This window comes from Ornithorhynchus anatinus, chromosome 4 (genome assembly GCF_004115215.2).
Source record: "Ornithorhynchus anatinus isolate Pmale09 chromosome 4, mOrnAna1.pri.v4, whole genome shotgun sequence".
Taxonomy (NCBI): domain Eukaryota; kingdom Metazoa; phylum Chordata; class Mammalia; order Monotremata; family Ornithorhynchidae; genus Ornithorhynchus; species Ornithorhynchus anatinus.
The window spans coordinates 64,787,827-64,810,786 of NC_041731.1; the positions used below are offsets into that span (position 1 = coordinate 64,787,827).

Consider the following 22,960-nt stretch of genomic DNA (forward strand, 5'->3'; position numbering starts at 1 on the left):
TCTGATTAGATTGTATCTACCCCAGGGCTAAGTACAGTGCCTAACACATAGTGAGTGGTTAATAAGTATCATTAAAAAAAGAGCAATAATAATAATAATGTGGCATTTGTTAAGCACTTACTATGTGCAAAGCACTGTTCTAAGCACTGGGAGATACAAGGTGATCAGGTTGTCCCACGTGGGGCTCACAGTTTTCATCCCCATTTTACAGATGAGGGAACTGAGGCCCAGAGAAGTGAAGTGCTTGCCCAAAGTCACACAGCTGGTAAGCGGCGGAGCTCTGCACACGGTAAGTACTCAATAAATACGACTGATTGACTGATTGACCAGTTTTACTTAACATTCTTTATGAAACTACTTAGCATATTCAGTGAGGAAGAGGTAGTGTGTAATGAAATCTTAAAGTCTGCAGGTGACACTTAGCACTTCTCGGTGGTGAAAAGTCATGGAGGTTGGAATGAACTGCAAGAAGGCCTCAGAAAATTAAATGGACTAAAAACCAGAAATTGAACTTCACTGTGAATAAGATGGCTTTCCTTCTAACACATAGAGAAGCAGCGTGGCTCAGTGGAAAGAGCATGGGCTTGGGATTCAGAGGTCATGGGTTCTAATCCAGACTCCACCACTTGTCACCTGTGTGACTTTGGGCAAGTCATTTAGCTTCTCTGTGCCTCAGTTATCTCATCTGTAAAATAGGGATTAAGACTGTGATCCCCACGTGGGACAACACTGCTTGGCACATAGTAAGCGCTTAACAAATACCATTATAATTATTATTATCTCTCCTCTCTCTATTGTACTCTCCCACATTCTTAGTAGACTGGAGTGTCTCAATAAATACCACTGATTGATGGTCCAACTTCAATCCATCAATCAGTGGCATTTATTGAGTACCTACTGTGTACAGAGCCCTGTACTGAGCACTTGGAAGAATACAACAGAGTTTGCAGACATGTTCCCTGCCCATAGCGAGCTTATAGCCTTATAAGTAATGAGATTTCAATTTTACTGCATGAACAAGAGCATTCCAGAAACCCATGGCTAGTTACCGTTCATATGGCAACTGAAAGATTCTGACATTCTCGGAAGGAGATGATGTCATAGAGGCCCCGTCGAATAGCCGAACCATGCATCTCTTTCTTTTTATAGGAAACATCTGAGAAGAGCTTAGAAGAAATTTTTTCCTCCCGGGTGCTATGTAACAAATGCGCTCGCAGACCAGTAAGGTGTGACCAAAATGACTGCACTGACTTGTCTCTTAGACAAGATAAAAAGGGAAATTAGGGAAGTGGACCGAGGACTAAGACATTTGCGATGTCTAGCAGAGGTGAACGCGCGTTGCCTGTGCAGTGTATATCTGCATCCTTTCTGCACTTGTAGAGTCCACCCATTTCCCTTCTGCCTGTGTGGTACCCGCCGATATTCACACCTCTGTTGCCTGTGTGATCTATATCCATACTGCTTGTGTGACAGACATCACTACTGTCCATTTCGACCATCACTCAGAAGTCTGGAGAGGAGAACCTGTCGATTCCTACAGGAGGAAAAGAGAGAACTGGCTAAGTAAAGGAACTGATAGTATTAGATATTTATATTGATTCAATTGTATTTATTAAGCACTTACTTTGTGCAGAGTGCTGAATTAAGCACTTGGGAAAGTACAGTGATAAAAGGTGAAATTCCCTTAATATTAGCCTTGTAGGTTGGAATAGGGAAAGATATTTGACAAAGGAAACTCCATCAGTGAGGAAACAAGATAATGACAGTAAATGATTCCTAGATGGGAACTAACAGTCTCAAAGCCATCAGAGAGAACGGTTATATGAGTACTTAAATTGTAATCGATTAATGATATTTACCCAGTGCTTACTGCATTCAGAGGACTATATTAAGTGCTCAGGATGTATCGAACCATCATTCAATCGATGGTATTTATTGAGCACTTACTGTTTGCAGAACACTGTACTAAGTGCTTGGGAGGGTACAATACAATGGAGTTGATAGTCTGCCTGCTTTCAAGCAATTTACAATCTCTCAGAGGAGACAGACAGTGAAATAAATTAGAGGTGGGGGGAAGCAATAGAATATAGTGGGTTTGTACATAATTGCCATGGAGGTGCGGTAACAAAGTGCTTAGAGGAGTGTAGGACTTTAGAGGATAGGCAACGCAGAAGGGAGGGAGAAAAGGGTGGGGAGGTGAGAGGTTAGTGAGGGAAGGCTGCCTGGAGGAGATATAATTTTAGTAGGGCTTAGAATATGGAGAGGATGTTGGTGGGTCAGATCTGAAGGGGGAGGGAGTTCCAGGCCAGCAGGAGGGAGGAAGCAAGGCATCAAAGGCAAGGAAGGATGGGAGCACAGTTCCTAATGTGAACACTGAGAGAGGAAGAGGCCACTTCTGCTCCTTTATCACGAACCACTTACTGTGCCTACTTTCCAGTGTGTTTGCCCAGGGGGCCACGGTGGTTAATCCTGGCTCCGCCACATATCTGCTGTGTGACCTTGGGCAAATCACTTCACTTCTTTATGCCTCAGGTACCTCATCTGATGGAGATTGAGACTGTGAGCCCCAGGTGGAACAGGGACTGTGTCCAACCCCATGTGCTTGTAACCACCCCAGAGATTAGAACAATGCTTGGCACATAGTAGGCGTTGAACAAATACCATAATTATTATTATTATTGTTAGTGACCAGAGGGTTATTATTATTGTTAGTGACACTCAGTCTCTGTTTCCCCTCTTCTCAAGAACCTCCAGTGATTTCCCACCCCGCTCCACGTCAAACAGAAACTCCTTACCATCGATTTTAAAGCACTCAATCACCTTGCTTCTATATGACCTTGCAGAATCCTTACTACAACCCAAACTGTTCACTGCATTCCTCTAACACCAACCACAGTTTCATCTATATCTCTTCTAGATCTCCACCCACATCCTGCCTCTGGCCCGGAACTCCCTCCCCCTTCATATCTGACAGAAGGCCACCCTCCCACCTTCAAAGCCTGATTAAAATCACATCTCCTCCAAGCGACCTTCCCCAATAAGCCCTCATTTCCCCTCTCAGCCCCCTCCCTTCTGCAACGCTCTTGCATTTTGATTTGTATCTTATCACACCTTCGAGCCCACAACACTTACGTATATATCCATAATTTATTTTAAGGTCTGTCTCCCCCTCTTAGACTGCAAGCTCCCCGTGGGCAGGGAACATGTCTACCAACTCTGTTAAACTGTACTCTCCCAAGCTATTACTACAGTGCTTATATGCACTAAGAGCTCAATAAATATGACTGATGAAGTAAGCAGACATGCTCCCTTCCTTCAAGATGCTAACAGCCTAGCATACTTATGCTTACATTTAGCATAAAAGTTTTTATTGGTTCGTCTGAACTCCTTTCATTTTCTACTTTCAATTCCAGGCTGAGAAGACAAACAAATAGGATGCTGGTAGGAGACCTCGACAGGAGTAGCGTTTTAGCATCGGTGGATATGTGTGAATTTGAACCGGATCAAGTGAAAGTCAAAGTGAAAGACGGGAAGGTGTCCGTGTCGGCAGAACGGGAGAACACATACGAGTGTCTTGGATCAAAGAATTACAGCTACATGAACATCTGCAAGGAGTTCAATTTACCTCCAGGGGTGGATGAGAAGGATGTGATCTATTCTTTCGGAACTGATAATGTAGTGAAGATAGAAACTCTATGTGAACTTCCAGGATATTATGAAAGGAAGATGATACTGTAAAGACATACAGGCAGTAGGACATACAGACGATAGGCTGGTTTATAGTAGTGTTTATTACAAGGCAATATTCTCATGGAGAGTGTTTTAATGATGGTGCCTATTGCCAGTGTTTAGACAGCTCTTCTGGTGATTTCTCTCCTCAGTTTTGGAGATAGAGTCAGTAGGCTACATATAAAGGAAAATTGCAAAACTTTGTGTGTATGTATTTGTGTGGGTGCCTGTATGTCAAAGTTTTTTGGATCTCTCAGCTGGGGAGAATACTGCATTGTCAGTGAGCCAGAAAAAGACATGGGAAATAGTCATTACCATTAATAATAATTGTGATATTTGTTAAGTGCTTACTATAATAATAATAATGGTGTTTGCTAAGCACTTACTATGTACCAAGCACTGTAGTAGGTAAGGTCATCAGGTCCCACATGAAGGGAGGGAGAGCAGATATTGACTTCCAATTATGCAGATGAGGGAACTAAGGCACAGAGAAGTTATATGACTTGTCCAAGGTCACACAATAGGCAAGTGGTGGAGCCAGGATTAAAACCCAGATTCTCTGACTCCCAGGCCTGCACTTTTTCCATTAGGCCATGCTGCATCTCGGTGAGTTTGGCAGTAAACACTTGTCCACAAAAAATAGGTCCACACTATCCAGGGATCTTGAGGAGGAACACTCAATAACCCAAATGACTTTTACTCCTCGAAAAAGCCACATGGGCCTCAAAGGAGTGCTCCGCAGTGGAATGCCTAGCTGAGATACTAAGAAATCTGAGTTTGAATGAGATGGGGGTTAGTGGTCTTAGTGGAAGAAAAAGAGCTAGGTGAACATATGTGAGGAGTTCAGCTTTCCTCCAGGGATAGATGATGAGAAGAATGTGACATAAGGAAACTAAGTGTAAATGAGGAGGGGGAGTTGATGGTCTCAGTCTTGTCCCTAATGGGCACACACATCAGGAAGCTAACCTTTTCAGTGGCCTGGCATCAAGCCCCCACCTCGCACCTCCCTCCAACCCCTGCCAATTCCTTCTATGGCCCCCATTGCTACCCACTGCATCAGCACTGGAGCTGGGGAATGTGCCTCTGTGGGCAGTGCTTCAGATCAGAGCCCAGTTCAGCCCAGCCTTGGCCAGTGATGCTCACAACAGGCAGTGAAGACCCAAGGTAGGCAGAAGCAACATGGCCTAGCAGATAGAACATGGTTCTGGGAGTCAGAAGGACCTGGGTTCTAATCCCAGCTCTACCACTTGTCTGCTGGTAACTTACCCAAAGTCACCTCACCTCTCAGTTTCCTCGTCTGTAAAATGGGCATGAAATACCTGTTCCCCCTCCTCCATAGACTGTGAACCCCATGTAGGCCTGGGTCTGTGTCTGACCTGATTATGTGGTATCTACCCCAGCGCTTAATATGGTAAACACTTAACAAATACCACAATTATTGTTGCTATTATTAGCAGCCTTGGAGCATCTGACTAGCCAGATTCACATTGCTGCAACTTGCACATCATCCTGAGCATTTGGAAAGCAGCTTTCTTCCTCCCAAATCCCCCTCCCCTTGGACAAGTCGCTTCACTTCTCTATGCCTCGGTGACCTCATCTGTAAAATGTGGATTAAGACTGTGAGCCCTGTGGTGGACACGGATTGTATCCAACCTGATTAGCTTGTATTTTCCCCAGTGTTTAGCACTTGGCACATAGGAAGCACATAACACGTGCCATTATTATGATTATTATGATTATTATTTTCATGCTGCAGTTGGGTTGTGGCTGCTTGGACAGCCCTTGCAGTCCCTATAGCTTTATGGTTCTCCACAAAATCCAGACCTCTGGTCTACCTATCTTTGACCCCTGATACACTTATTCACTAGGTACTTCCTCCTTGTGCAGGACTGAAAAATTCATTCATTTATTCAATTGTATTTATTGAGTGCTTACTATGTTCAAAGCACTGTACTAAGCGCTTGGAATGAACAATTTGGCAACAGAGACAATCTCTGCCCAATAACGGGCTCACAGTCTAAACGGGGGAAAAATGCCACTGAGTTTTAAGAAGAAGTTTTTGCACTATCTATCAATTATATTTATTCATTCATTCATATTTATTGAGTGCTTACTGTATGCACAACACTGTACTAAGTACTTGGGAAAGTACAACTTAACAATAAATAGTGGCATTCCCTGCCACAACGAGCTAGCATTTATTAAGAGCTTACTATGTGTGAAGCACTGTACTAAGTGCTTGGGAGATTACTATACAACAGAATTAGCAGACACTTTCCCTGCCCATAATGAATTTACAGTCTTGATGGGAAGAAAGACATTAATAGGAATAAATAAATAATTTATAATATGTAAATGAATGATAATACTAATAATAATGGCATTTATTAAGTGCTCACTATGTACTAAGTGCTGGGGTAGGTACAAGGTAATCAGGTTATCCCATGTGGGGTTCACTGTCTTATCCCCATTTTACAGATGAAGTAGCGAGACAGAGAGAAATTAAGTGACTTGACCAAAGTCATACAGCAGACAAGGGGCTGAACCAAAATTAGAACCCATGTACTCTGACTCCCAAGTCTGTGCTCTTGCCACTAGGCTTGTAGGATTGGGGGTGCGGTAAGTATCAAATGTCCAAAGGTCACAGATTGGGGTGAATGGAGGATGCAGAAGGGCGAGTGAGCTGGGGAAAAGAGAGCTTACTTGGGGAAGGCCTCTTGAAGGAGATGTGACCTTAACAAGGCTTTGAAGGTGGGAGAGTGGTGATCTGGATATATGAATGGGGAGGGAGTTCTAGCCAGGGGGAGGATGTGGGAAAGGGGTCATCAGGTCATCAGGGGTTCACCATTATCTCTTTCTGTATGATGTTAGGGGAGACCTTCTCCAGCACAGCCCCTGAACTTGGTCAGCAGTAGTGAGAAGAGGGTTATGCGGAGGGCCTTTTGGTGATTGTGGTGCTTCCCCCAGTCAGCATCCCTTGCCACAGGGCATTCATGGAATCACCAGCCCTGCTGCAGGACAGACAACACTTGTGTGAGGTGGCCATGGGGCTCAAGCCTCCTGGGCCACCAACGTCAGCACTCCCAACCTCCTTTCTATAGTGACATAGTGACATAGATGAGAAGCAGCGCAATCTGGAGGAAGGAGCACGGGGCTGGGAGTCAATGTCCTGGGTTCTAATCCCGGCTCTGCCAATCGTTTGCTCTGTGACAGAGGACAAATCACTTCACTTCTCCAAGCCTAAATTTCCTCTACTATAAAAGGGGGATTAAACGCTAAACCCTCCTCCCTAGACTGTGTTTCTCCCCTTTGTCTTCCTATACCTGTTCACAATAATGATGGTATTTATTAAGCGCTTACTATGTGCCAAGCACTCTTCTGAGCACTAGTAGATACAAGGTTATCACGTTGTCCCACATGGGACTCACAGTCTTAATCCCTATTTTACAGATGAGATAACTGAGGAACCGAGAAGTTAAGTGAGTTGCCCAAAGTCACACAGTTGACAGGTGTCAGAGCTGAGATTAGAACCCACGACCTCTGACTCCCAAGCCTGGGCTCTTTCCACTAAGCCAAGCTGCTTCTCGGGTACCTGGAAGTCCTCTTTTTTGCGTAGGTCTTGAATATCCCCTGCTCCATACATATGTGTGTGAGTAATTCTAAGGAAGGAAACTGAAGACACCACTACTATATGTTATTTTCATTCTGGGCAGGAAATGTTGGCTCATTGGAAAGAGCACGGGCTTTGGAGTCCGAGGTCATGAGTTCAAATCCCAGCTCTGCCACGTGTCAGCTGTGTGACTGTGGGCAAGTCACTTAACTTCTCTGTGCCTCAGTTACCTCATGTGTAAAATGGGGATTAAGACTGTGAGCCCCACGTGGGACAACCGGATTCCCCTGTGTCTACCCCAGTGCTTAGAACAGTGCTCTGCACATAGTAAGCGCTTAACAAATACCAACATTATTATTAAATGTGTCTGTTTATTGATATGTTGTACTCTCCCAAGCGCTTAGTACTCTGCATGCAGTAAGAGCTCAGTAAATATGATTGAATTCTGCAGCTACTGTAAAATCTTTCCTTTTGCCACATTTTAGCTTTATTAGTCAACCTCTCGAACAGTTAGACTTCTAGAGTCTTGAGGATTCTGGGGTTTGCCTGAGCTTCAGACAGCTTCTCCCCTCCTGCCTCACACCGAGCAGGTGGGGGGAAGCTACCTTCCAAATGCTCAGGTCGATGTGAAACTTGCAGCAGTGCAAAACCAAGGACTGGTTGTTGGTTAGTCAGACGCCCCAAAAATGTTGATAATAACAACAATAATTGTGGTATTTATTGTTTACTGTATTAAGCACTGGGGTAGATAATAATTATGGTATTTGTTAAGTGCTTACTATGTGCCAGGCACTGTTCTAAGCTCTGGGTAGGTACAAGATAATAGGGATTGACACAGTCCCTATCCCACATAGCGCTCACAGTCTTAATCCCCATTTTACAGATGAGGTCGCTGAGGCCCAGAGAAGTGAAATGACTTGCCCCAGGTCACACCGCAGATAAGTGGCAGAGCCAGGATTAGAACACATGACCTTCTGACTCCCGAACCTGTGGTTTATCCTTTTTCAACCCCTAGATTCCACATGATCAGGTCGGACACAGTCCCAATCCCACATGGAGTTCACAGTCTATGGAAGAGGGGGGACAGCTATTTAGACCCCATTTTACAGATGATGAAACTGAGGCACAGAGAGATGAGGTGACTTTCCCAAGGTCATCCAGCAGAAGTGGCAGAGCCGGTCCTTCTGTCTCCCAGGCCCATGCTCTTTCCACTAAGCAATGCTGTTTCTCAATGAGTCTGCTAGGCCTGGCTTACTCATATATTTTATTAAGGCTAAGATTTTGAATTGGTTGAATTTTAACTTGCTTTTAGTGTAATTTGCACTGTAGTTTCATCTTCTAATTTGTCTATCCTCTCTTACTCGGATTGTGAGTCTCTTATGGGTCAGAAGGTGAATTTTGATTGATTTTTTTTTAGTTACCCCAGGATTTAAAGTGGTTCTTTGAACATCATAAATGCTTTAAAACTGTTTATAATAATCATAAGGGTTTGGTTTTTTTATTATAATTGTTTTGAGCCTCTAATTACAATGATTAGTTTCTGACTTCTAGTTAGACTTTCCAATTCTTTTTTCGGCAGGTAGAAATGGATAGAGTTCAGATCCCCAAATTTAAAGTCATTTGGAGGAAAAGGAAGTCCAAAACATAAACACCATGGATTTCTAGCATTAAAAGGAAACTGAGGAAACTTCCTCTTGTTGATGAGGAAGACATACTGTCTTTCTTTCTTATATATTACCTCTCAAGACGTTCCCTTTTTAATTTAGACTGTTGTACCACTAGATGGCATATGATTTTTATGAAATAGAGAACAAGAGCAGACTGAAATGAAGAGAATCAGCATTCAACAAACCCTTAAGAATTGATCTGATATGCATAAAGAGTTTCACACAGAGTCTTTCCTATCACATTCCAAGGTCCTAGAGGATAGGAACTGCGTCTTCTACTTTTATTAAATATTCCCCAATATCTCACCCAGGGCTCTGCACAAAATTGGGGTTTGGTGAACATTAATGGTGATTATGATGATGCCAAATTATTGTCAAACTTTTTTATCAGGTGAGAAGGAATAGCCCATTGCAAAAATAAATGTCTATTAACTATTGTACTTTCCCAAACACCTGATGCATTGCTCTGCACTTAGTAAGCATTCAGTTAATTAATCATATTTATTGAGTGCTTATGGTGTGCAAAGCACTGTACTAAATGCTTGGGAGACTACAATATAACAGTTGGTAGACTCAATCCCTGCCCACAGTGAATAAATACCACTGATTTAAATTATGTTTTTAGTAATTTATTTTCAAAACACTTCATTTGGAACAGAATATTACATTATATTGTAAGATATCTAATGATACATTATTAAGAGTTTTACTCTAATGTAATTTATGTTTTTGTCTTTCTCCCCTGTAGACTCTACGTTTCTTGTAAGCATTCATTTTTTCCATGAATATTTCAGTTAATTTTAGTTTCTGCTGTGGAACTGGATTTTTTCATGAAGTGACATGGAGGAAGGGCTAGTCACATTTTAAGCAGGAGGAATGTCTTTGTGGGAATAATAATAATAATTATGGTTTGTTAAGCACTTACTATGTACAAGGCACTGTACTAAGCACTGGGGTGAATACAAGCAAATCAGGTTGGACACAGTCCCTTGTTCATTCATTCATTCATTCATTCAACAGTATTTATTGAGCGCTTACTATGTGCAGAACACTGTACGTAGCGTTTGGAGTGTACAGTTTGGCAGCAGATAGAGACAATCCCTTCCCAATAATGGGCTCACAGTCTAAACGGGGGCTCACAGTCTAAATTTAGTCTAATACTAAAATCATCGTCCCACATGGAGCCCACAGTTTCAATCCCCACTTCCACAGATGAGGTAATTGAGGCCCAGAGAAGTTAAATGACTTCCCTTAGGTCACACAGCAGACAAGTGGCAGATTCGGGCTTAGAACCCATGACCTTCTGACTCCTAAGCAGTGTGGCACAATGGAAAGAGCACGGGCTTTGGAGTCAGAGGTCATGAGTTTGAATCCCAGCTCTGCCACTTGTCAGCTGTGTGACTGTGGGCAAGTCACTTAACTTCTCTGTGCCTCAGTTACCTCATCTGTAAAATGGGGATTAAGACTGTGAGCCCCCCGTGGGACATCCTGATTCCCCTGTGTCTACCCCAGTGCTTAGAACAGTGCTCAGCACATAGTAAGCGCTTAACAAATACCAACATTATTATGCTCTATCCACTACACTGAAGCCCGGGGAGGGAAGAGAGAAAAGAGATGAGAAGAAAAGAAGAGAGGACTAGGAACAATAATAATAACTGTGGTATTTGTTAAAGATTTACGATCTGCAAAGCACTGTACTAAGCACAAGATAATCAAATTCCACAGTCCGAGTAGGAGGAAACCAGGTATCGAATCCCCATTCTGCAGAAGGGGGTCACTAAACCACCTAGGAGTAAAGTGACATACTCAGCGTTACACAGCAGACAAATGGCAGAATCAGGATTTAGACCAGACCTTCCGACTCCCAGGCCTGTGCTCTATCCACTAGGCCAAGCTGCTTCTCTAGACTTTAAGCTTGTTGTGGGCAGGGAATGTGTCTGTTTAGTGTTATATTGTACTCTCCCAAGCGCTCAGTCCTCTGCACAAAGTAAGTGCTCAATAAATACAATTGACTGACTGATTGATTAAGAAGAAGTAAGAGAGAAAGAGGGAAAGGGCCCTTGCTGGTCCCAGGTCTGGGTTCAGGAGGCTGCTTGGCCAGTGTGGGCTTAACAGTATGGCTACGACTGCCCACCCAGGAGAACATGGGAGCCTGGATTGGCATTCCGGCAAGATAAATCAATCAATCAGTCGATCGGTCGGATTTGTTGAGTGCTTACTGTGTGCAGAGCACTGTACTAAATGCTTGGGAGAGTACAATGCAACAGAATTGGCAGACATAACCCCTACCCACAACGATCTCACAGTCCAGAGGATAAGCTTACAATCTAGAGGATGAGCTGACGGTCTAGAGGATATTTTATCTAGGTAAGCTATTTTTTCTAACTGTAGTATTGAGAGAGGTTTGGGTAGAAAGGAGGAGGCAGATCCAGGAAATGGGGAGGAAAAGCACTTAACAAGGTCTAAGTCCTGGGCAGCCAACAGTGAGCTTACAGTGTAAAGGATGATCTTACATCTAGAGGACGAGTTTGCAGTCTAGATGATATTTTATCTAGGCTAGATATTCTTTTCTAATTGTAGTACTGAGAGAGGCTTGGGAAAAGAGGAGGCAGAGCCAGGAAGTGTGGAAGAAAAGCACTAACCAGGCCTAAGTTCTATGTAGCTGTAGAATGCCTTAGGGATACTCAATGGCATCAGCAAGAATAAGGAGCAAGATACAGCCAAAGGAGAAAAGGGTTCTGAAGAAAGACTTATCTCTCTCTCAAAGTTAAAAAAAGAATGTGCTGAAAGATAATGTACACGTTCCCTGCCCACAGTTTATTGTTATAGTCTATGCTCCCAAGCTATTAGTACAGTGCTTTGCACACAGTAAGCGCTCAATAAATACAATTTAATGAATGAAAGCTTACAGTCTAGAGGAGGAGCTTACAGTCAGTAGAATTTCTCAGTCTTTTGGCTAAATGCCCCGGGGGGTGACACTTGCCCTCAATCTGGCCTTCCCCCTGACCACTTCCTTGTCCCACTTCTTGCTCCTGCGTCACCATGTCATGGTCGTCTGGGGATGGGGAAGCTAGGAGAGGTTCAAGTAGCCAGGGCTGAGGTTCATGACCACATCTTGAAGATCCTGGGTTCAGGTTACCCCAGTGTGTGTGTTTCTGTTGAAGAGGAAATAGTTAAGACAGCCTCTTTTAAGCTTCGTCAGGCCTTTGTCCTTGCTATTTTTATTATTAATAGTCATAGTAATACGAGTAATAATAAATAATAGTAATAGCATTTAAGTGCATATAATGTGTGAAGCACTGTTCTAAGTACTGGGGTAGTTACAAGATAATCAGGTTGGACACAGTCCCTGTTCTGCATGGGACTCAGTCTAGGTAGGAGGGAGTAGGATTTAATCCTCATTTTAAAAACCAGGACTTGCCCAAGGTCACACAGCAGGCAAAATTAGAACCAAGGTCTTTGGTGCCCCAGGCCCGTGCTCTTTCCAATAGGCCACACTGCTTCCCACCTAGACTTTCTTGGGGGAAGTGATGTGAAAACATAGTAGGCCAGTGTAGTTAGTTGCAGATGTTGTCCTTTATGTTGTTAGGGACCTGCAAAGTGTTTATCCTCTCTCAGGGTTGCACCCGGAGAGTTTCCAGTACTCCACCAGTCTCGACTATGGGAGGGAGAGTTAAGCAGAGGTATATCTCTGCCATTCCTAGTTAGGGCAGTGGCTAGCGAGTGGAAGGCAATCTACTACAAGTCAAAACTCACTTGTGCTCGGCAGCAGCGGCACGGGAGAGAGTCAAGGGCAGAGACTCAAGTTGATGCATGGAAGAAGACAGTGGTAAGCCACTTGCATATTTTTACCAAGAAAACTCTGTGGATCCACTACCAGAACAATTGTAGATGGAGGTGGGGCATTCTGGGAGAGATGTGTCCATGGCGTCACTGTAGGTCAGAGATGACTCAACAGCATAAGGCAAAAGTGTTTATCACAATGAACCCAATTTCAACAGAGGAGGAAGTTGCTATGCGGTGCTATGTAGTGACTTTGTCAAGAACTAGTGTGGCGTAGTGAAAGGAGCATGGGTCTGGGAGTCAGAGGACCTGAGTTCTAATTCTGGTTCTGCCATTTACCTGCTGTGCAACTTTGGGCAAATCACTTTACTTCTCTGGGCCTCAGTTTCCTCATTTGTAAAATGGGTATTAAATTCTGCTCCCTCCTCCCTCGACTATGTTTAGAACAGTGTTTGGCACATAATAAGCGCTTAATAAATATTATTACTGCTATTTAGAAACAGTGTGGCCTAATGGAAACAGCACAGTCTGGGGAGTCAGCCTCGAAGGAATGAGAACAAAGCAAAAAGAGTAGAAGAACCAGAAGTGAAATTAATGAGGTACCAAACAGTTAAAGGGTGAGGAGAGGAAGAAGCCACAGGAAAGGAAACTAAGACATAGCAAACGGGGTGATAGAAAAACTGTGGACAAAAAGTTTCTCCTCGCTTCACTTTTTCCTCTCACCAACTACCTCCTTTAAACCCCTCCTCAGTGTCCAGCTAACTCAACTACACTCCTCGGAGATTCAGCTTCTACATCTGTAATGGATGAAGACACAGGAAATTGAAGCAGCAAGGAGCCAGGCAATTAAAAATGTCATTTTTTTTCTGTAGCCTTACAATTATTCAGGGCAAAAATGTACTACTTCAGTAATAATAAGAATAATAGTATTTATTAAGCGCTTACTATGCTGCCAGGCTTTGTACTAAGTGCTGGATGGATACAAGCAAATTGGGTTGGACACAGTCTCTGTCCCATGTGGGACTCACATTCTCAATTCTCATTTTACAGACGAGGGGACTGAGGCCCAGAGAAGTGAAGTGACTTGCCAAGGTCACAGCACGCAAGTGGAGGAGCCGGGACTGGAACCCATGACCTTCTGACTCCCAGGCCCGTGCTCTGTCCTCTACGCCAAGAAAACTAACACAGTGCACTGCAAACCAAAATGGGGAAGAAAGAATGCAGATGAACTGATCAGGTGGTGAACTGTGATAGATCTGAGCCTGCCCTACTGCGGTGGGATCAGGTCCAGGTCCACTATGATGGTGTGATGGTTTAAGATGCATTTTGATTCCTGTCCAAGGACTCATCATGTTAGTCAGTAGTCTGCCAGGGCCCTACAGTTTGGACTTCTCAGTAATAGGAAAGTTACAGATTAGACCTTGAACAAGAATCAACATGGTCATCAACTATGTTAGTCACTCATAAATTCAAGCAGGAGTCTTTTTTTTTATAGCATTTGTTAAGCATTTAGTATGTGCCAGGCACTGTCTTAAGCCCTGGGGTAGACACGAGTTAACCAGATTGGATATAGTCCATTTCCCACAAGCAGCTCACAGTCTTAATCCCCATTTTACAGATGAGGCAACTGAGGCACAAAGAAGTTAAGTAACTTGCCCAAGGTCACACAACAGACAAATGGAGGAGCTGGGATTAGAACCCAGGTCCTTCTGACTCCCAGGCCCATGGAATCCAGGCCCTCTGACCCCCAGGCCCAGGTTCTTACCAGTAGGTCACACTGCTTCTCTTTTGGCAGAGAAGTGGACTGGGAAGCAAGAGGCTTTAAATCACCTAAATTAACTCTTTATAACAGAATTATACCTTACCTAAGTTAGAGAGATGATCTTCTCTGACTTCTCTTTAGATAATCTTTTTCCCATTCTCTCTTCCTCTTTCTCAGAATATTCATTTTTTCTTTTATAATTTTCCCGCATTGAATATGTTTTTGGTTTGGTTTTTACTTGTCACTTGACTGCTTTTTTCCCCTGGTATTTCTGCTTTCTCCTTATTACAGTTTATCTCTCCTTGTCCGGAGTTTTATTGTTGAAATCATTACTTCACTCTCAGGTGTCGGCTGACTCCTTTTGGCTTCTCTAGCTTTTTTCCCGGCATTATTTCTCTGGTTTTTCTGGTTAGCTCCTCCTCTCTTTTCCCTTTTACGGGGAAAATGTTTATTCTTGCTCTCACCACAGTTCTTCAGGCTCTTTACTTGTTCTAAACCTAGGCACCACCTCCTTGGGAGGGAGAGGGGAGATCACTCCCATGAGGTAGATACTGAGGGGATGAAGCCATTAGCTTACTCCACCAGTTAGCCCCCCCCCCCATGGAGGCGGGAAAAGGCTGGTGGTGGAGCCAAAATAGCGGCTCCATCTCTTCTTGACCCTGCTGGCTGGAGGAAGATGAGGACATCGATGCTGGACCAGGCATGGGCAGTTCTCTTACTCACTCCCAAAAATTCCTGGAGATGTCTGCGTGCCTTAACCCATCACGTGCCCCCGGCTCGTACCAAGCAGGATTTTCCTGGATAAGGTAGCCTTCATGACACATAGTCAAACCAAACCACCAATCACCAAGGTTACTGTGGAAAGTTTTACTTAGTTTTTTTTCCAAAGTGCAAGGGAGTGACACATACACACTCTCACTCACTTCACTCCTCCGAGGGTCCAGTACCAGTCTGCCTGTCAGGAGAGCCCGTTCTGTCGATCCGTGACAGAAGGTTGGGAGAAATTCCTGGCGACACGGACCGCTAATGCTGCAAGCCTCCTCCGCACTCTGATTCCTCCAAAAGCTGCTTCCTTCCAACGCTGCTTCTCCCCACGGCTGCTACCTCCACCCCTTCCTCTCTTCCTCTGCTTCCTTCTATTACTATTCAAAGTGACCACCTTTTTTCTGCCTTAGGCGTCACAGCTGTGACTCTACATGGCAGTCACTGATTTGTCCAGGACGGTTACTAAGTAAAGCAGGGAGAGAAGGCCACATCTCCACATCCTACGGGCTGGTAGTGACCCTCCCTGAAGTAGAGCACCTCAGTTCCTTCTCGAGTTTCTTCTTTGTCATTGTCTACGGGATCACAAACAATCACCAGTAAAGCAACTTGTTGCGGGCTCACCACAAACTCCCATCCAATTCGTCCTGCAGCATGGGGTGTCCAGGCTGGATCAGGACAGGGGTCAGAGCTCCAAGAGCCCTTGCCTCAGCGGGCACCTGACCAGCCCTCACATGTTTTGCCCATATCTGGCCCGTATCCACCGCAGCTGTAGTGATGGAGGGATTACTTCCGTGCAATCAATCAATGGTATTTTATATTATTGTCATTATTATTATTGTTACTACTAACACCACTACTAGAGAAGCAGCATGGCTTAGTGGAAAGAGCAGGGGCTTGGGAGTCAGAGGTCATGGGTTCTAATTCCAGCTCTGTCACATGTCAGCTCTGTGACTTTGGGCAAGTCACTTCACTTCTCTGTGCCTCAGTTACCTCATCTGTAAATTGGAGACTGTGAGCCCCACATGGGACAACCTGATTACCTTGTATCTAACCCAGAGCTTAGAACAGTGCTTGGCACATAGTAAGTGCTTAACAAATACCGTTATTATTATTGTGGTATTTTTTAAGGGCTTACTATGTGCCAAGAACTGTACTAAGCATTGAGAGGGATACAGTAAAATTGGTTTGGACACAGACCCTGTCCCGCATGGGGCTCACGATCTTAATCTCCATTTTACAGATGAGGGAACTGAGGACCAGAGAAGTGAAGTGACTTGCCCAAAGTCACAGAGCTGACATGTGACAGAGCCCAAAGTCACACAGCAGACAGAGCCGCGATTAGAAACCAGGTCCTTCTGACTCTATTCAGGAGCTCCTGCTGCAGCTCGCTGTGGGCAGGAAACATGTCTACCAACTCTGATGTATTGCAATATTGCTTCGTACAGTGCTCTGCACACAGTAAATGTGCAGTACCACTGATTGATTGATTGGCCTCTGGGTGGACTGGGCAGAGGTGAGGTGGGTGAGCCTCCTCACCAGACTTTCTTGAGAGGAATCTCTGGTATCCAGCTACAAGATTTAGTGAGGACCAGAAAAGCAGTGAGGGTGGTGGGGGTAGAGGGGCACAGGTTAGTATCCTTTCTTTCCTCTCTCTCCCTCGCCAACTTCCCTCTTAAAAAGTGCTTAGTAAATACCATTGCTCCTCCTCCTCCAGTCTTTTCCTCACCACTTCCCTTCCTCCTTCCTCTCAAAGTTCCACCCTGACGTGCTGTACTCCTCAGAGCTCTGCCTATTAAGATTCTAAGTGTCCTTGTTGTTTATGGATAATTTCTTCTTCTTTTCTTCTGGGGATCCTCACTCAATCCACTTACCTACAGCTCTGATTTCTGTTTTTCAATTCTGTACTTTTTCCCATTTTTCAATTTTCTCCCTTTTCCACTTCTTTTCTCCTTTTGCTTTTTCCAAATGTACAAGACCTCCATTCCCACCTTTCATTTTTAGTTACTGATGCCTCTCCAAGTTCCAGAGGGAATTAACTTTTTGACTCCTTTGAGGAGCATTTAGACGATCTCAGACCTTCATGCTTCACTCCCTTCTTCTGTTTTAGCCACCACACTCATAATTATGATCATAATTATGGTATTTATTAAGTGCTTATTATGTGCCAGGAACTGAACTAAGCATTGAGGTGGATATGAGCAAATGGGGTTGGATATAGTCCTTGGCTCCAATCCTCATTTTACAGATGAGGTAACTGAGGCACAGAGAAGCCAAGTGACTTGGCTAAAGTCAAACAGCAAACAAGTGCAGAGCCGGGATTAGAACCCAAGACCTTCTTACTCCCAGGCCCGTGCTCTTTTCACTACGCCATGCTGCTTCCACTAAAGGTCTTCGTGAAAGGGGGAAAGTGAAACATCCCTGCCTTTTCTGGTTTCCCTTGCTGCTCTCCTTGCCATCCCCTTCCCCTGCCTACCCTTTTTCTCTCTTTCTTCTCCCTAGCTTCTCTTTTCTGGATGCTGTTGTACTCTATAGTGTACTCTCCCAGGTGCTTGATACAGTGCTCTGCACACAGTAAGCACTCAATAATAGATCTATTGATTGTCATTTGGAGCCTGGTGCCTCCAAGCTCATCAGGTAGGTGTTGTGAGGTGGTGAACTTGAAGAAATATGGGCCCTGAGGAGCCCCTGGGAGGGAGGGAGGGGAGGTTTAGATGCCCCTAGATCTCACCTCATGCCTTCTGTGTGTCCTGGATTTAGGAAGGGAGCTGACCTGACCCTACTTGCTGAAGGTGAGTGAAAGAGTGTGTCACACTTGGAAAGCCAGGGCTGGGCAGAGTAAGGGCTGGGAGGGTCAGCGGGCTTCGGCTCAGTTGGGGCCCAGAGTGGAGAAAATTTTGGCCAAACTGGACTCTTATTTCAGCTTCCTCCCAGCCTAACTCATTTCTCTTCCTTCATTCCCTGTAAGACCCTGACAGAAATCTCTGACATTGCTTAGACTGGGAGTCCCTTGTGAGACAGGGAATTGTGTCTGATCAGATTAATTTGTATCTACTCTAACACTTAGAACAGTGCTTGACAAATAATAAGTGCTTAACAAATATTATAACAATAATAATAATAAGCCCCATTCCTTTACAATCAATAACAGAAGCTGCCTTTTACCAAAGAGAAATAATAACAATAGCAACAACTATTTATATTAATGTCTGTTTCTCCCTCTTGACTTTAAGCGCAGGTAAGAGCAGGCAACAGGGCTACCAACGTTAGTGTATTGTACCCTCTTAAAACTTAATTGTGGTGTTCTGCACACATTAAGGACTCAATAAATACCACTGATTGATCGATTTGTCAAGTGTTTACTAGTTTCCAAACATTGTACTAAGTGCTAGGGTAGATGCAAAATAATCATGAGGTCAGACACAGTCCTGTCCCACATGGGGCTCACAGTCTAAGTAGGAAAGATAACAGGTACTAAACCCTCATTTTACAGATGAGGAAAGTGAGGCACAGTGAAGTTAAATGACTTGCCCAAGATCACACAGGGGGCAAGTGGTGGAGCTGGGATTAGAACCTAGGTCTTCTGACTCCCAGGTTGGTTGTCTTTCCACTAGGAGTCAAGATTGTTTGGATTGTAAGCTTGAAAAATAATTCTAACAGCAAGGAAGGGAAGTTTCCATGGATTCATCCATAGTTTTCATGGATCTCTCTCTGTTGAGGAAGAAATGTATACAACAAAGGCAGCTAAGAAACTCTATAGGAAATCTTCCACAGATTTCCATGAGGTGCAAATGATGCTTTAAATAGGGCAGGATTTTTAAAAAGCCAAAGAAATGGCTTAAATGGTTAGGAAAGTTTCCATCAAACTAAACGAGGTGAATTGCCAGAGCAGAAAGAAGCGAATACCTGAAAGTAAAATGGGAGAAAATAAATCCAGAGCTTTAGGGTGGAGTATAAAGGAATAAGAGAAAAATCACATATACACACCTAGACTATGAGTAATCATATCATGCTACTTTGGGACAATTACTTACATTTTGACTTCTAAACTGTTAAAACATACCGAGTGGCCTAGGGGAAAGAAAGTGGGCCTGGGAATTAAAGGAACTGGGTTTTAATTCTTGATCTGCCACTTGTCTGCTGCGTGACTTAGTGTAAGTCAGCTGTGTGACTGTGGGCGTCACTTCACTTCTCTGTGCCTCAGTTACCTCATCTGTAAAATGGGGATTAACTGTGAGCCTCATGTGGGACAACCTGATTACCCTGTATCTACCCCAGAACTTAGAACAGTGCTCTGCACATAGTAAGCGCTTAACAAATACCAACATTATTATTATTATTAAGTCACTTAGCTTCTCTGTATCTCTGTTATCTCATCTGTAAAATGGGGATTAAGATTCTTAGACCTATGTGGGACTGTGTCCAACTCAATTATCTTGTATCTACAACAGGGCTTAGTTTGGTGTCTGGCACATCCTGAGCACTTAAATTCCATTTTTAAAAAGCTCACACACAAAAATTTGGGAAGAGCATTCATTCATTCAATAGTATTTATTGAGCGCTTACTATGTGCAGAGCACTGCACTAAGCGCTTGGAATGTACAAATCAGTAACAGATAGAGACAGTCCCTGCCGTTTGACGGGCTTACAGTCTAATCGGGGGAGACGGACAAACAAGAACAATGGCAATAAATAGAATCAAGGGGAAGAACATCTCATTAAAGCAATAGCAAATAAATAGAATCAGGGTGATGTACATCTCATTAACAAAATAAATAGGGTAATGAAGATATATACAGTTGAGCGGATGAGTACAGTGCTAAGGGGATGGGATGGGAGAGGGGGAGGAGCGGGGGGGGGGGAAAGAAGAGGGTTTAGCTGCAGAGAGGTGAAGGGGGTGGGTAGAGGGAGCAGAGGGAAAAGGGGAGCTCAGTCTGGGAAGGCCTCTTGGAGGCAGTGAGCTTTAAGTATGAAGCAACAACTAAAAAAAGGCCAAGGAAATATAATTCTTGAAGCAGAACTAAGAAAAAAACACATTCATCATCTTCAGGCACCATGCAGTTGGTTGTTGGTCTCAGGACCTTTGGTATCCAGGGGTTAACCTCCAAAAAATTTAATCAATCAAGAATATTTATTGAACACCTAATGATTATGAAGGAGTGTATTAAGCCCTTGAGGTGGGGGGATGAGCAGGTGGAGATAAAGCTTAAGCAAAAACACATTCCTGTCCTTAAGGGAGCAAGTCAGGATGACACAGAAGGGAGTGGGAGAAGAGGAAAAGAGGGCTTAGTCAGGGAAGGTCTCTTGAAGGAGATATGCCTTCAGTAAAGGCTTTGAAGGAGGGAGAATCATTGTTTGATTAGAAGAGGGGAAGGATTATTTTAAAATAGAGGAGCAGGAGGACTGGATCTATAACTGGTAGCATGCATAGAATCAGTCTGAAAAAGCTGAATATTTAAATATCCAGCTGCTGCATAAAGCCTGTTGAACAGGTTTATATGAGTGCAGTCAAGGGCAAAGAGGTGAAAGGCTGCAGGCTTCTCCCAAAGCCACGTCATCACTCAGGGACACTTTATCATGTTTGCCCAAGCTCCCTCAGTAAGGATCTGTGACCTTGCGATCTCACGACCTCAGGCTGGCTGCTGCTCTCCCACCACCGGGGTGGACCCGCACACGGGACCTCGGGCTGCGGCTTATAGGGAGGACTTGTGTAGGTGACCCCGGCCTGGGGCCTCTGGGGAGGATCCACGCACGTGATCCCGGGCTGCGGCCTAGACAAGCTCTAGACTGCGAGCTCCCTGTGGGCAGGGAATGTTATTGTTATGTTGTACTTTCCCAAGCGCTTAGTACAGTGCTCTGTACACAGTAAGTGCTCAATAAGTATGATTGAATGAATGAATACGAAAAGCTTGGGCATACAGTATAACACAGTTATCAATCAATCAACTTTACTGAGCACTTACTGTGTGCAAAGCACTGTGCTAAGCACTTGGAAGAGTATATCATAACAGAGTTGGTAGACACTTTTCCTGGCCAGAATAATTGATGTCCATTGCCCCAACTAGGCTGAAAGCTGGTTGTGGGCAGGGAATGTGTCTGCTATATTGTTATATTGTACTTTTCCAAGTGCTTAGTACAGTGCTCTGCACATGGTAAGCGCTCAGTAAATATGATTGACCGACTTACGAGTTGCAGTCTAGAGGGGGAGACAGACATTAACGTAAATAAATTACTGATGTAATAACTGTGATATTTGTTAAGCACTTACTATGTGCCAGGCACCGTACTAAGCATTGGGGTGGATACGAGCAGATCAGGTTGGACACAGTTAATGTCCCATATGAGGCTCACGGTATCAATCCCCATTTTATAGATGAGGTAAATGAGGCCCAGAGAAGTGAAGTTACTTGCCCAAGATCACGCAGCAGAAAACTGTTGGAGCCGGGGTTAGAAACTGAGGGAAGGATGAATAAAGGGTCAAATCCAAGTTCAAGGGGGATGGTGAAGTGGGAAAGGAAGAGAAAATGAGGGAGAACAGCAGGTCTCCGGATGGAGTGAACGGGTAGGAGGAAGGGCCCCGCAGAAGGGCAGGCGTCCGGGTACCTGGCTGGCTCCTGTTCTGGTCACGTCCCACTCACGTCCCACCAGGAGTGGCTTTGCCCTGCCCTGCCCTGCTCTGGCCTGCCTCTCTCTGCCCTGCCCCTCCAGGATTAGAATCCAGGTCTTTCTGACTCCCAGGTTATATCCATTAGGCCATCCTGCTTCCCTCTGCCTGTTTGGTGACCGGGGGCTCTGGTCACCGGTGACAGGCAGGGCCATCACAGCAGCCGGGATTGGGTCAGCTCCTCCTGCTCTCCATTTGCCACAAGAGCAGGGCAAGGGGAGCCTCAGAGACCATCAGGGCCTGGTCCGCCATTCCAGGCCACGAGGCCTCGGGCGCTTCCTGCCCTGCTAAGGCTAATGCGATGGATAACTGAGAAGCCGTGAGGTGCTAACCACTGCCCCTAATGCCATGGGAAAGGGGGAGGGGGAGGCAATAAAAAGTTGGGGAGATCATTGTGTGTATTAAAGAAGGGCTCCACTGTGCCCCTGGGGCTGGCTGGGAATTCTGGACCTGCCTCAGGTTCTGGAGTGACCCCAAAAGGCCCAGAACTCGGAAGCTGAAAATAATTTTCCCATTGGAGTCCTCCCAAGGCACCCATAAGGTAGAAAGTGACCACAAGAGACTCTCTGCGGGCTCTGGGTAGTACAACAGTGACTGTATGTGCTCTCTACCACTACCAATGTGGTCTAGGGGATACACGCCATTACCTCAGTGTCATTCCCTCATATCTACTTTAGTGCGTAGACCAGTGCCTGGCACATTCATTCATTCATTCAATAGTATTTATTGAGTGCTTACTATGTGCAGAGCACTGTACTAAGCTCTTGGAATGAACAAGTCGGCAACAGATAGAGACATTCCCTGCCGTTTGACGGGCTTACAGTCTAATCGGGGGAGACGGACAGACAAGAATAGTAAGCACTTAACAAATGCCATTAAAAAAACAACACTGCAGAAGGAGGACCTGTTAAAGGGAAACAAAAGAAAGGCCTTGATACTTCAAGTGTTTCTGAGTCATACAATCCTAGTAAATCTGTATATTA

The 22,960-nt window shown here is 44.5% G+C and overlaps 1 protein-coding gene across 1 annotated transcript; it reads left to right on the top strand.

Annotated features, from left to right (window-relative positions):
• Positions 1 to 1,110: 1,110 nt before the first annotated feature.
• On the top strand, positions 1,111 to 3,928 carry ODF1 (outer dense fiber of sperm tails 1). The gene is made up of 2 exons (XM_029063423.2): positions 1,111 to 1,563; positions 3,414 to 3,928. Exons 1-2 carry the CDS (start codon positions 1,238 to 1,240, stop codon positions 3,736 to 3,738), a joined length of 651 nt encoding a protein of 216 aa, XP_028919256.1. The 5' UTR covers positions 1,111 to 1,237; the 3' UTR covers positions 3,739 to 3,928.
• The last annotated feature ends 19,032 nt before the right edge of the window (positions 3,929 to 22,960 follow it).

Bases quoted from the DNA above. Each gene is read 5' to 3' on its own strand.
- ODF1 (XM_029063423.2), top strand. From the start codon at position 1,238: ATGACTGCACTGACTTGTCTCTTAGACAAGATAAAAAGGGAAATTAGG. The intron at 1,564-3,413 runs GTAAAGGAACTG...TTTCAATTCCAG, and splicing joins GAAAAGAGAGAACTGGCTAA to GCTGAGAAGACAAACAAATA.